This window comes from Microplitis demolitor, chromosome 7, assembly GCF_026212275.2.
Source record: "Microplitis demolitor isolate Queensland-Clemson2020A chromosome 7, iyMicDemo2.1a, whole genome shotgun sequence".
Taxonomy (NCBI): domain Eukaryota; kingdom Metazoa; phylum Arthropoda; class Insecta; order Hymenoptera; family Braconidae; genus Microplitis; species Microplitis demolitor.
The window spans coordinates 17,719,408-17,733,469 of record NC_068551.1 but is presented as its reverse complement, the minus strand read 5'-3'; the positions used below and the strand labels follow the sequence as shown (position 1 = coordinate 17,733,469).

At 30.2% G+C, this 14,062-nt stretch overlaps 1 protein-coding gene across 2 annotated transcripts in view; it reads right to left on the bottom strand.

Annotated features, from left to right (window-relative positions):
• LOC103574180 (lachesin) overlaps positions 1–14,062 on the bottom strand; it is a 201,721-nt gene that overhangs the window by 10,633 nt on the left and 177,026 nt on the right. For both annotated transcript variants that reach the window (XM_014439900.2, XM_008553579.2), the window contains 3 exons: positions 12,403–12,687; positions 10,519–10,581; positions 4,738–4,890 (listed from right to left, as the gene is read on the bottom strand). In XM_014439900.2, the coding sequence (XP_014295386.1) occupies positions 4,738–4,890; positions 10,519–10,581; positions 12,403–12,687 (501 nt within the window). The remainder of the gene's footprint in view (positions 1–4,737; positions 4,891–10,518; positions 10,582–12,402; positions 12,688–14,062) is intronic.

Sequence of the window (14,062 nt, the reverse complement as noted above, 5' to 3'; positions counted from 1 at the left end):
AAATCGCGGAAATTTGTCGACTTAATTTATCGGCGTACTTTCGGCCTCTTCTGATCAAATTACGGCTTCTGAGCGATCTCGATCAAATTTAGCCTTTTCGGTCAAATATTTTTAACCGGATATATCAATTCTACAGGAAGCACTGTAAATATTTCCACTGGCGTTAGTTGTTCCAGCTTTACAAGTGGCACTGTAATTTTTATTTGAATTTTAAGCTTAAATTTTATAAAGAAAGTCTTTTCGTGAAGAAGTAGACAGTAGAAGAAAAATTAACAAGTGATAAGTAATTTTTTTTTGTATTTTAAAAATAATAAAATGGTGCAATTTATTGAGATATTGTGGACTCAAGAAGATAAAGGGTCGATTTGAATATCAGTTATCATTTGTTAAATAAATTTAATGAGAGAATCTAATAATGAAATTAAAACTTGTTTCAGTTAAATTTAAATAAATGATTACTTTAAATTATTTAATTTAATGGAGGTCAAATTTTGAAATAAGAAAGAATTAATAAATAATTAGTATTCGTTGGAATGTTTTAATTATAAATGTTAATTATCCATTTTTGTTTTTACTTTTGATCATTATTAAGCTTAATAATTTATTTTACTTAATAAGTTATTTGAGTTTAAATTAAAATTTATTAAATACCATCTCGAGTTGAATATCTTCATAGTAAATTTGCCGTGAAATAAATTTTATAAGACGATTTATTTTTAAAATTGGGCTCACTTCATATAAAAAGAATGGTTTTTTTTTTTTTTTATATAAATAATAATAAAGTTTTCAAGGAATATTTACATAATTAATTGGAATTTTCAAAGAATTCAATTCAATAATAAATTTGATGATGGAAATTTTAATTTTTAATTTTTTTCTGTAAGTTAATAAAGTTAAATTAAACTTTATCAAATATTATCATAATTCAGATGTAATTTTCCTTAGTAATTTATAAATTCAAAAGATTTATTTAGTTTTTAAAATTTAACTCATTCGATTTTATTCCAAAAAAATATCTTATTGTAAATTAAATTCTACACTGAGAGGAAAAAAATCTTTTAAAATCATTGCGTATTCTTACCTCAAATTATGCTATTAAAAATTTTTGAATATTATATTTTTGATGCAAAAATTTGAAGATTTCATTCAAAAAAAATTTTGTTAATCTAACAAACTCAAGTTTATTTCAAAATATTTTGCAGAAGTGTAAATAAATTTTGATTCTCTTCTATCAAAAAAATTATTCTTCGCGCACCACAGTAAAAACTTTTTCGTATTTGTGTAAAAGAAAAAGTCGGTGTTAACAATTTTATGTTAAATATTTAACAATTTTGTGTGTTAATTTAACATACTATTTTGTCATTTGATCAGTTCATTTTTAATTCCGAAAAATTTTAATTAAAACGAATGTAACATTCACTCAGTGCTATTGTCCAAGCAAGTGTTAACACTTTTGAAATATAATTTCAACAAAGAGCGTGTGTTAATTCATTAAAGTAATATCGAGAATGTGTTAAATTTACCGGAGTCACTTATTGTGTTTATATATACATAAATTTTTATAAGTATTAAAATAACACAGATAAAAATGTTAAATTAACACTTTACGTGTGTAGCAGATAACATTTCAATGTGTTAAAGTTCTAGAACCGGTGACAGAGAATATTAACATTTTTTTACATAAATGAATAATGTCAAAATAACATAAAAATTTATATAAAATTTTGTTTTAACACACGGTATTGTGTTAATTTTTACCAAGTTTTTTTTTTGCCCTGTCCACAGTAAAAAACGAACCGTCAATTTAACACACAGTGTTTATCTTGTTTAAACTATCGCAATCGATTAATTTTTGAATACACAAAAATGTTATTTTATACGAAAGTAACACTTTTCATATGTTACTGTTAAATCAACACACAAAATATGTTAAAAATAATCTCGACTATCATAAAAGAATTTTTGGAAAATTTTTCACTTTTAACATACACGCGTGTAACTTTCAACAATCACGACATCTGAAAATAACATATAAATAAGTGTAAAACGTTTGTTTTACATACGTTATGTGTTTATTTCGACAAACCCTTTTTTACTGTGTACACTGAGAGAACAATTCATTTGAGCCAACTTAAAAGATTTATTTTACTGAACAAAATTACTTATTTCATTCAAATATATATTTGCTTATAGTTAACAAATCTTGGTTAAAAAAAATTCCACGACGGCTGATGGCGTTATCAAATACAGATTTGTTAACTATAAAAAAATCATTATTTCATTCAAATGAACCATATCTTTGTCTCAAATAGATACTGATTGGGTCCATTCAAATATGGGATTTATTTGCCTGAAACAAATCTCATTTGGCTCAAATAAATTTTTCTCTCAGTGTAGATATGAAATTAATAATGCAATAATTTAATGTCAATTTATTACTTGAAAAAATATTGTTTTCACAAGAGTTATTTTTTTTCTCAGTGTATAAATTATTATACTGCAGTAATAAAGCCATTAAAAATATCAGTAAATATTGTAGTAAATTTAAATTATTTCAGAAGCTTATTTTAAATTATATCATGTTATTATTGATGATATAGTCGATGTAGTTTTAACATCACTGCAGATATCAGGTTTTAAACTTTTATAATACAACTTTTCTTCGATCATGAATCCAGCGGTATCTACGCATTCTCTTCTACAAATTTCCCTCGTGAATTTCGCCTCACTACTAATAGATTTTTATCTTCTTTATAAATAAAAAAATTCTTCTCTACCGCAATATCTATTTTATTAAAAAATAAAGATGCAAAAATCCGCATTACTTTTTTTTCATCATCATCATTTTTTTTTTTTGTAAAAAAAAAAAAACCTCAACTCATTGGACGCCATAGTATTCAAGTTACAGTGATAGTGAAAAGTGAGTCCGGTCTAAGCCCAAGTTTTTTTTTCTTTATTATATATTTTTTGTCTGTAGACGAACATGAATAAAGTATGACTAAAGTACGTTAGAGCACGTATCGTTTTTCCTAGGTAGACATACACTTGCAAAAGAAACACTACTCCCTCACCGGTAGCTTTTTGTTAAATTTTTATTTTTTTTTTTTTTTTTATATTTTTATTCGTTTTATTTTAGAACGTCCATACGACTTTTCAGAGCCATCCTATCACTATTTTATTGGATAATATATTCTGAGAGAAAGCACTGAAGGAAGGTTGTACTACTGGTACTAGTAGTACAACCACTGTTGCAGCTACTGCTTTAAAAAAAAATATAAAGTACTGTTCAGACAAAAGTATATTGTGTCCTCGTTGACATTTAGAAGGAACACTTTTAATGCAACAAAATATGTATGCATGCCCTGGAAAATTGGATGACTTGTATATTAATGTAAATGTATTTTGTATATATACATATATATGTGTGTATGTGTGTTAGTGGTTAGGTCCATCACGCTATCTACTGGTTTGCTCATCGTCTCTATGATTTATCATGCAAACCATTTCAAATCAACGTTACCAAATCTCTAGAATATGGAAATTCAAAATCCCACGCGTTAAAATACGTTTTAGCTGCTCATCTGTACCATGTACATGTACATATACATGCACATAAATACATTAATGAATACGGATTATTTTAATCAGACATAGTGTATTGAGGTAATTAAAACATTTAATTAATTTAATTTATATATATCACATATATATTTTTCCATAGTTATAAAAGTCAAATATTCGTAATTCAAAATTTTGTATTTATTTAAGTAAAAACAAGAAATTTTTTAAATAATATAGACTCGAGTAATGAAAAGCAAATATATATAAATTTTTCTTAAAAATAAATTTATACTGAGAGCGAACATAAAACTTCAAATTAATAATTAATATTTTTATTATTACTTAAACGCGTTGAAAAAATGATTTCAATTAACTTTTTAATAAAAAAAAATCTCAAGTACGTGATAAAAAAATCTAAATTAAATTTTTTATAGCCAGTGGGTTTAAAATAATAATAAATAAATGAGTTGATTATTATCAAAGTAAGCTGTGATATCTTAGTGGTTTTAGTTATACGTATTTTGATTTTCATCACGAGTTTTTACACCGCAAACTCACGTTTCCAACGTAATATTGCAGCTTTGATAACAAGAAAAAAAAATAATGATAATAATAATAACTAATAACAATAACAACAAGAGGAGTATTTGTATTTATATGTGCCGATGCGGTTAAAATGTATATAAATGTGCCTTGATAAGTATAATACAAAGACCGCGTGAAAACGAGGAACCAGATCCTTACAAGTATAAGAGTGAGACTTGGCATCCTATACACATACACACTAAACACTAATATATACTTATATTTACAAAGTAGTGGAATTGCCGTCTGTGAGCTTGTGCTTATGCGAAATAATAGAACGGGAATGCGACAGTGCATGGTGCAGAATAGTGTATCGCAATCACCTTTCCTTTGACCTTTTTTTTATAGTTTACAAAAAAAAAGCTTTGTGATATGGAGCATATGAGCTGGGATAGGAGATAATAGGAAACAAGGGTCTAGTTACTTTTATTATTTATAAAAAATAATATTCTATTACTTCAGGGTCGCAAGAGTTTTTTAAAAAATGTCTATAATTTTTAAAAACCATTATTTGATTTAGAAAAAAAAAAAAAAAATAAATAAATAGTGAAGCAGATGAGGGTAAGAGGCAGAATGGTGATGATTCCTCACCTGTGCTGGCTCCATGAAGTTTTCTTTCGCGTGTTTCAGCTTCTTTGTGGCTCGTCGGCGGTCGTTCTGTCCTTTTCGGGTGATAAGGGTTGTAAACAGCCGGCCATATTGTCGTTGGTCTTCTTGGTGGCGTCGGGGTGCTCTGTTGCTTGCCTGAAAATTAACATCAGGACACCTCATCTACCAGGTTCCAGCTGCGAGTCCTTGCGTGCATTTTAACTTACTTATTTATTAACAAATAAGTATGTATATATATATATATATATATTTTTTTTTTTATAATTGTCTATCAATTGAACTATTGTGCTTGTGGATTATCATGCACTGTTGCTATTCCACACCATACAAAGTCGTAAACATTTAAAATATTTTTTAAAAATTATTTACTAGTAACTGTTACTATTATTATCATTAATTAATTATATAATTAATTAATTAACAAATATTATTTTCTTGTGATAATTATTGTTATTGGTAGTGTGTAAATATGTGAACATTGATCATGCAAAAAAAAATATAGTAATAATATTAATGCATTGTTTTGTAAATAGTGATAACATTAATTGCGAATTACTCATTAAATATACGGAGGTAAAATGATTTTGTGGTTAGTGAATGGAAATAGGGTATTGTGAAATGGATTATATATTGATAATTTTGTCATACATAGCATCGATTTATATTACACAATAACACACACACAAAAGACTATATAGTGCCGTAGGAAAAAGAAAAAATAAATAAAAAAAATTGTGTAGATTTTTTTTATTAAAATTATAATAGAATAGGAAACAGATAAATGTCAGGGCTTTAGTCGCTTATGAAAATTCGTTGTTGTTGTTTATATTTTTAATATTTTTTTTTAGTGACATCAAAACGCGTAATCGGGGGGTATGCCGGTTTAAATTTAAAATGCATACTTTGTGCATAATGCTCCAGTAAAAAAAATATACAAGACGAGGCTTGGGGTATAAAGTCCCGAGGGACGCATGGCCTGTTTACACGCTAGATTGAAAGTTTCAAAGGCGATAATTCTGTATTCACAACCGGGCTATATAGTTTCGCGTCATGTTCACTACTCTACGTCTGTCTTTCTCTTTCTCTCTTGTTTGTTTTTGTTTGTAAATTATTATTATTATTATTGTTTTTTTTTTTTCGACTTATTCTCAATGTACGTTGGTACACGTGTCGTAGGATGAGAAAACTCTGACACTTACAGCCCATCCCTTCCTAAAAAAAATATATGTTTTTTTATTTTTTTAAAACTCTTGTTCATTTTTTCTTTGTCTTTTTATTTTTTCATTTCTTTTATTTATTTTTTAACTTTTTATAGAGTAGATAGATAGAGTTGGTGTACTATGTCCGTAGGCAACTCTTCAACTTGTTTCAACGCGAATAAAAAATTATACTTGAGAAAAAAACATTTTTTTAACACTTTTTATTATCATTTTCTTTATATTATTTTTTTATAACTTGATGAATACTTTTTAAAAGTTTCAATTTTAATTTACTTATTTTCTCGTTTCTTTTTTTTTCCACAAAAAAAAAAGTTTTTTTTAATTAATAAATTAATGATAATGGAAAAAGTTGGGCTAATTATTTAAGTGGGTCTGTTTGGGTATCGTGTGTGCGTGTGCGATGATGTCTGATTAATGTTAAGTCTGTTGAAAGCGATCGTTTCAATAAAACGAGACGTAAAAATAGCGTCGTCGATAATCGAGGACTTGTACGGCTAGACGGGAAAATAACGAGCGGTACGGGAAAAATAGAGAAAGCACGACAGTTATCTAGGTGAAGAGTGATGGTCTGTGACCAACGCGACAATTACCTTCCCTCTACTCCAGCTCACTATCGGCTATCACGATAGCAGAGGCGTTCGACGATTGGTCATTGTCTATCTGTTATCTATCTACAGTATTCACTCTAACGACAGTTAGCATTAGGTTCTATGTAGATATATCTATATATTTATATCTATATAGACCACATATATAATTCCCAGAAGAGCTATGGTCTCGACCTCGTTGAAATTTCCCAGGCAGCGTTTAAAATATCCTAGAGTAGTACACTCCTACACTCCCTTAGTAGACAATGCGAACCGGTACGCCGTGTCTTTTAAAACCCGAGCCCTGGGTATGCTAACCCAGACTGGTTGCTGGTAGCAAGTTACTAAAAAGTTTTCGAATAAAAGTTTAAATACACCCGGAAACTTAGTTTCAGTAGCATCACCTCCACCAGCAGCATCGCTATCACCAAAGCGGCATGCTTCTGGTAGTGCTCTTGGATCTCCTAGGAGCTGGCTGATAGGTACACACACATACAGCACTGGTAGCTTACTCCAAACAATATGGCCGTCGGGAGAGCTGTCTCTATGCTAAGAGTATGTGAATATATTACGTGCCTCGCTACTCGCCCCATGTGCAATCACACTTAGCCCGTATTTCAAGTTGCCCTGCCTTTACTTGACTTGCCTCTACTCTGGTTCTTCCTATCTGCCGGTCTACGTTAAACTCCCCTTCAAACCTCCGCTCTTTGTCCCGGGTTTTCTCTTTACACTGTCTCTGTCTCCAGCGTCTCCTGCGTCTGCTTTTGTCTCCATGGGATTTGTTTACAGGTTACTGTGTCTTCTTTTTTCTTCGTAAACCCTTCAGGAGTTGAGCGTAAAGCTTGGAAACACTTGCGCGGATAAGTCACACGGGTCTAGTATGTGGCTTGGCAGCTTGTTTGTTCTTTTGGCGTAACACCCGCTTTGATTTATCGCACACAGATTGTTTTTTTTTTTTATTCATTAATTAATTAATAAATAATAAATTCATTGAGCAATTTCCTTTTCTAATATGAAAAAGTATTGTCGTTATTCAGTTGGTTGTAATGTATAGACATGTGTGTGTGTATAAATTTTCGTTGTGAAATCCGTTTTAATTAATTTGAAACTCTGTTAGACAGGCGACAAGTTATTGTATATGGTGTTATTTTGGACGCAACACTCTAACTGGCATTCGCGTTTCTCGGGACGCCGGGATGTCGACTATCATTTTCCCGATAATTAATTAAACTCAGGATCGATGAATAATCCGAGGGGAGATACTGACTCATTATGAAACACTGTATTCCCATTGGAATAATTCAACCACTGGATCATCTACTACAGAGAAAACCCGACTTTCACCTTTCGATTTATTTAACTGTCCATATATACATACATATATTTATATACCGATTGCATGTATATTTTATATATGAATGTCCTGTTGTGTTATGGCCGCTGGGAAATTTTTTTATTATAAAATCCTGAAACTGTAACAAGCTTTGATGTGCCGGTACTGCTCAACCCCAATGAAATTTATATGTAAAATCACTCTATCATCGTTTACATTTTTCATTTTTTATTTTCTTTACTTTTATTTATTTGAAAAAAATTTTTTTTTTTTTTTTGAACTATTTAATGAACGAGGAGAAAATAACTCGACCAACTATCTCGTTATTCCAACGACGCGTGCAATCGAAATTGGTCGAAGCGCTCAATCGACAATCGATTTTTATTTTTTCATGTTCATGGTTTTTTTTTTATGTTGTATCAATTTGTTTTGTTTTTATTTTTTTATTTATTATTTATTGTTAATTTTTTTTTTCCACGAACTAATAGTATATTATGATGAAATTTTATCGCAACGAATGGACGCGTGCGGCAGTAAATTTATCGTTCAAGTGTGTGGGTATGAAATGTCAGTGGAAGTAAGAGAATGGGGAAGAAAGAATAAAAAAAAAAAAGTAAACGAAACTAAATGAATGGAGAAAATAAAGAATAAGAGCATTTATTATAGTCTCTTCTTACTCGCAGTGGCAAACGTTATCGCTCGTTCGTTCATTCGTTTCAGTTTTACCCATTTTTATTATTATCATTATCATTATCATTATTATTATTATTATTATTATTATTTTAGTTTTCGCGTTCGCGTATTCAACTCGCGTCTTACTAGCTTATTCTTTTGGACGGACTGAAACTAAAGTAGTAGAGTAGGTGAATGAGGAAGAGGTTACAGGTCTACTGTTCTATACGACTTGGTCGTCTTCCCTCCCACCCAACTAAATTGGTCTTTCTGCGATTCGTTTGTAAGATAACAATAATGGAGCACCGCGAACTCATTCTATTCTTCTTCTTTATTCCCTTCTTTAATTTTTTTTTTTTTTTTTTTTACTCTAATTCTAAAGATATTTTTTTCTTTTCACACTCATTACAAAGACCATCTTGTGCTGCCACACGCTTTTTCTTATCCACAGCCCATAGTAATTCAATTAAAAATATCGTTAATTAGGTCAAAATTGTAATAAGATCCGTGTAAAGCGTGATGATGAATTACGGAAAATAAAATAATTTATTAGTAGTAAAGTTTAAATAAATTTTTTACTTTATTTTTCGCTGTTTATCGTTTAATTTTTTTTATTCTTTACTCATTAACAGTAACTGCTCTGTTACACAGTCACGTTTTGTCTGTACTCTAATTTTTTTTTTTTTTTTTTTTTTTAATGCAGTAAGCTTACATTTAATATTTTGTTATTATAATAAATGTATTTCATTGTTTTTTTTTTTTTTTTTATACAAAATATAAAAGACTACTTGAGTGATATATATTTAATAATATAAGATACTGAATTTAAATTTAAACGATTTGAATACAGAAATCAATTTTTATATATGCAATGAAATTTATATATTTTTACCCATAAATATCAGTAGCTAAAATATATTTGCTGTATATAACATATATATATTTAAGAAATGCTCTTAAATATTTTCAAAAGAATAAAGAAAATAAAATAAAAATTTATATAAAAGTACTTAAATAATTTATTCGATTTCAATGATTTTACGTCAATATTTTTTTTTATTTTTTATTTTTTTATTATTCTAATCCTGCGGCAGTTCTTGTTGTCATGAAATCCGATCGAGTTTTCATGAGTTTTATTTGACTCTTTTGAATTTAAACCTCTGGCGATAAAGAGCGAGAGAGATGGAGTAACAAAAAAGAGAGCCTGAGAAAGAGAGTGAGAGTTGAATTTATTGGCCTTGCGAATCGAGACTTTAATATAAACCTCCATTTGCGCTATTGAATTTCTCATTATAGCACTCGGTTTATCATCGACTTTTTTCGGTTGAATTAAAATTTTTTTCTGCTGCTTGGCTGCGCAACTTTTACAACAACTAAATATGCGAATGTGATTTCAATGTATACATATATATTTATATATTTATGTATGTATGTATGTATGTATGTATAAGTATGCAAGTAAAATTGTGAAAACACTGGCAGCACAGGTGTTAATAATAGAACACATTAAGATTGGTTTCGCTTCTAGTAGCCGAGTTCTCCGCGGAGGCTGGAAGAACCAGGGGTAAACTACCAGTGGGAGGGTACACACAAGATGAAGGAGCCAAAGGAAGGAGAGTTGTCGGCTAGGAGCAGGACCAGGAGAAAGAGGAGGAAAAGCAGGAAGAGATGGCGAAACCACGGGGACCTGACCTAGCTATCCTCTCCCAAGTTATTCTAGCTCTTCAATAATGAAACCATGTTTATACTGGACTCCACAAATACATAAGGATTACTCCCACGTTGATAAAACTTGTCTCCACTCACACATCTGTTTACTTTATTTTACTATTTTTTTTCCTCAACATTTTTTTTTAAATTACTTGCTGTCGTTTACTATCATGATGATAATGATGTTAGTATAATGTTAGTGATATGTTTATTGTTTTTTTTTCTTTTTAAAAAAACTCACCCTCTTTGTTTGCGCTACTTTTTATCTCTGTAGCAGTCGGTGGTGCTGATGGTTGGACCATTTCTAAAATTAATAAAGTTATAAATTTGTAAATTAACAAGAGATAATTGATGGAAAAAAAAAATTTTAATAAAATGACTTAGTGTTGATTATTTTAGAATTATAGTCGGACCTCGTTATAAGACTCTTCCCTCGATTTTTTAAAATTCGCTCGGAACGCTTCTACCACTAACAACTCAATGAAAATTTAGCGCCGAAATCTCGTTATAAGACTAATGAACAGTACGATTAAAATCGAGATAAAATGTACGTACACGGAGAGAAAATTATGGTAACAGTTACAATATATTATGGGAATGGTTCCCATACTGCATGGTAACCGGTTTTTTTGAAATGTTGATTATAGGAACGGCACCCATATATGGTGCATGGTAATCATTCCTATAATTATGGGTATAATTCCTATATGGTATCGGAATAGTTCCTATGGAATTATGGTAATGGTTACTATAATATTATGGTAATCGTTACCATAATATTATGGGAATAGTTACCATAATATTATGGGAATGGTTACCATAATATTATAGGAATCGTTACAATGTGGTTATAAAATTGGTTCCTATTCGCTTATGGGAACTATTTCTATGAGTATGGTAATCATTACCATGATTCTTTCACATGCGATATGGAAACTGTTACCATAATGATAGGAATTGTTCCCATACTTATGGAACTTTTTCCAGAAAGTATGGGTCTATATCCCATAATCCCAAGTAATCATTACCATAACGGTATGGGATGATATTTCATAAACGTACTAGGAACAGTTACTATAATTTTTTCTCCATATACATACACGGAAAGAAATAGATAGTACTGGTTACTGTTCTGCGCAGTAATCGACGAAAAGTATAGTGAAAATATATTTTAATATGACTGATTCATAGTAAAACAGGAGTAAGTAATTGCTTAACCCGTACTGTTACTTTTTAAACAATAACCAATGCTGTGCTCCACAGTACATGAAACATATGATTGGTTACTGCTAAAATAGTCGTCGTTTATAGTTCAAGAGTATACAAACTTTTCAGCACAGCTCTTGTTGCTGTATAGAATGCGAGAACTTACTATTTAGTGACAGGAATGTGTGTCAAGAATAGTAAAGACACATATGAAAGTAACCGTCTATGTCAGAACAGAACTGAGTACTGTTCCGGAGGTTAATGAGATCTACGAGATCTAAGTAATCATTCCTGTCACTGAATAGTAAGTTCTCGCATTCTATACAGCAATAAGAGTTGCACTGAGAGATTTGTATACTCGTGAACTATGAACGACGACTATTTAAGCAGTAACCAATCATATGTTTCATGTACTGTGTAGCACAGCATTGGTTACTGTTTAAAAAGTAATAGTACGTGTTAAACAATTACTTACTTTCCGTTGATTACTGCGCAGAATAGTAACCAGTATGATTTATTTTTTTTCCGTGTACAGGCTAGATTAAGTAATTTACTTTCACTAAGAATACTTTAAATTCCGTGGTTTCACATAATTGATTAATTAAGAGAAATGAACAACAAAATTTCGTTTATTCAAAATTATATGTAAAATAAGATTCATTGTATAATAGAGCAGAGGTGAACCGAATACATAAATAAAAATAAAATGCAAAACGACGATAGTCTTATAGCGAGGTTTGGGCGGAAACAGTTAAGTGCAACAGTGGGGAAACCTAAATTGTAATAATTTTTTCCCCTACCTCCCCAAACTAGTCTTATAACGAGGTCCGACTGTACTTGAAAATCATTTTAATTGAATGATTGTAATTAACAGAACTTTTTTGTTAGTTAAAAAAAAAAAAGTTGATAATAATTATACCGTATAGTCTAATAGATCCTTCAGTCTCGCCGAGTGAATTTTTGCTGATACATCTGTAGTTACCGAAATCACTGAGCTGTAGATTTCGTATGGTCAGCTGCATGTTAGTTCTGTAGCTGCTCTCCATTATCGTGCTGGTATACTTTTCGTTGCTTAGTACCATAGAGTTGTTGAAGTTCCAGTAGCTTATCGCTCGTGGATGTGCTTCAATGTTGCACTCAAGGGTTACGTTCTTTCCAGCTGGTGCTCCCATCAGCTGATTTGGCACGAATATCGTTGGTGAAACTGTTGAAATACATACATACATACATTCATATATCAATAAATACATATATATATATGGAAAAATATAGATATATAATCTTCAGTTACTACATTCAAACAGTACACCAACAAACATTTTACAAAGTACTTTTCAACTTCCGTACACGGAGAGAAAATTATTGTAACAATTACAATATATTATGGGAATGGTTCCCATACTGCATGGTAACCGGTTTTTTTTGAAATGTTGATTATAGGAACGGCACCCATATATATTATGGTAATCATTCCTATAATTATGGGTATAATTCCCATATGGTATCGGAATAGTTCCTATGGAATTATGGTAATGGTTACTATAATATTATAGTAATCGTTACCATAATATTATGGGAATGGTTACCATAATATTATAGGAACCATTACAATGTGGTTATAGGATTGGTTCCTATTTGCTTATGGGAACTATTTCTGTGAGTATGGTAATCATTACCATGATTCTTTCATATGCGATATGGGAACTATTACCATAATGATAGGAATTGTTCCCATACTTATGGAAACTTTTCTCAGAAAGTATGGGTCTATATCCCATAATCCCAAGTAATCATTACCATAACGGTATGGGATGATATTTGATAAATGTACTAGGAACAGTTACTATAATTTTTTCTCCGTGTAAAAACTTGTTCAGTTTAGTTGCTCTGTATTATTTTTTTTATAAATATATAAGTTTTACTATTTAAAATAAAAAGTGTTATTGAATGTTAAATTTGTATTTATATATTTATGAGTGGTAAACCGATTGAGAATGATAAGTACATATATATGGTATATATAGATAGAAACGGTGAATAGAAACTGTATTGCTTTGAGTAAACTTTCTCTCTCATGTGTCTGACGACACAGGGGACTGAATCCGTAGTAATTTAAACGACAGATAAGCTGAGTCTTGCTAGATTAGATGATACGCGTGTACTCGAGTGGGTATCAGTGTATTCATGTATATATACTATATATAAATGTATATGTATGATGTATGATCCAAAGTCCCGCTTTGCTTCTCTTTGAAACGACAAACTGATGTTGTTATGCATAACTAACTACGGAAATTTCCCTAGCTACTGCTTCTCTAATGTCAACTATTTAATTTACCTTGACTTTACATCTTTCATTATAAAAAAGTTATTTTTTTTTTTTTTTTAAATTAAATGTGAAAAAATCGCCATATTTATTTCCTTTCACAGAAGACTGATATATACTTTCTTTAGACAAACACTGGCTATTTTTCTGTTCACACAGTTCTTATTAAAAATTTCATTTCAGTACTGGATATTGTTTAAAATAATATTATTTTTATTAATTTTTTTTTTGAACTTCCCGCGATAGAAATTGA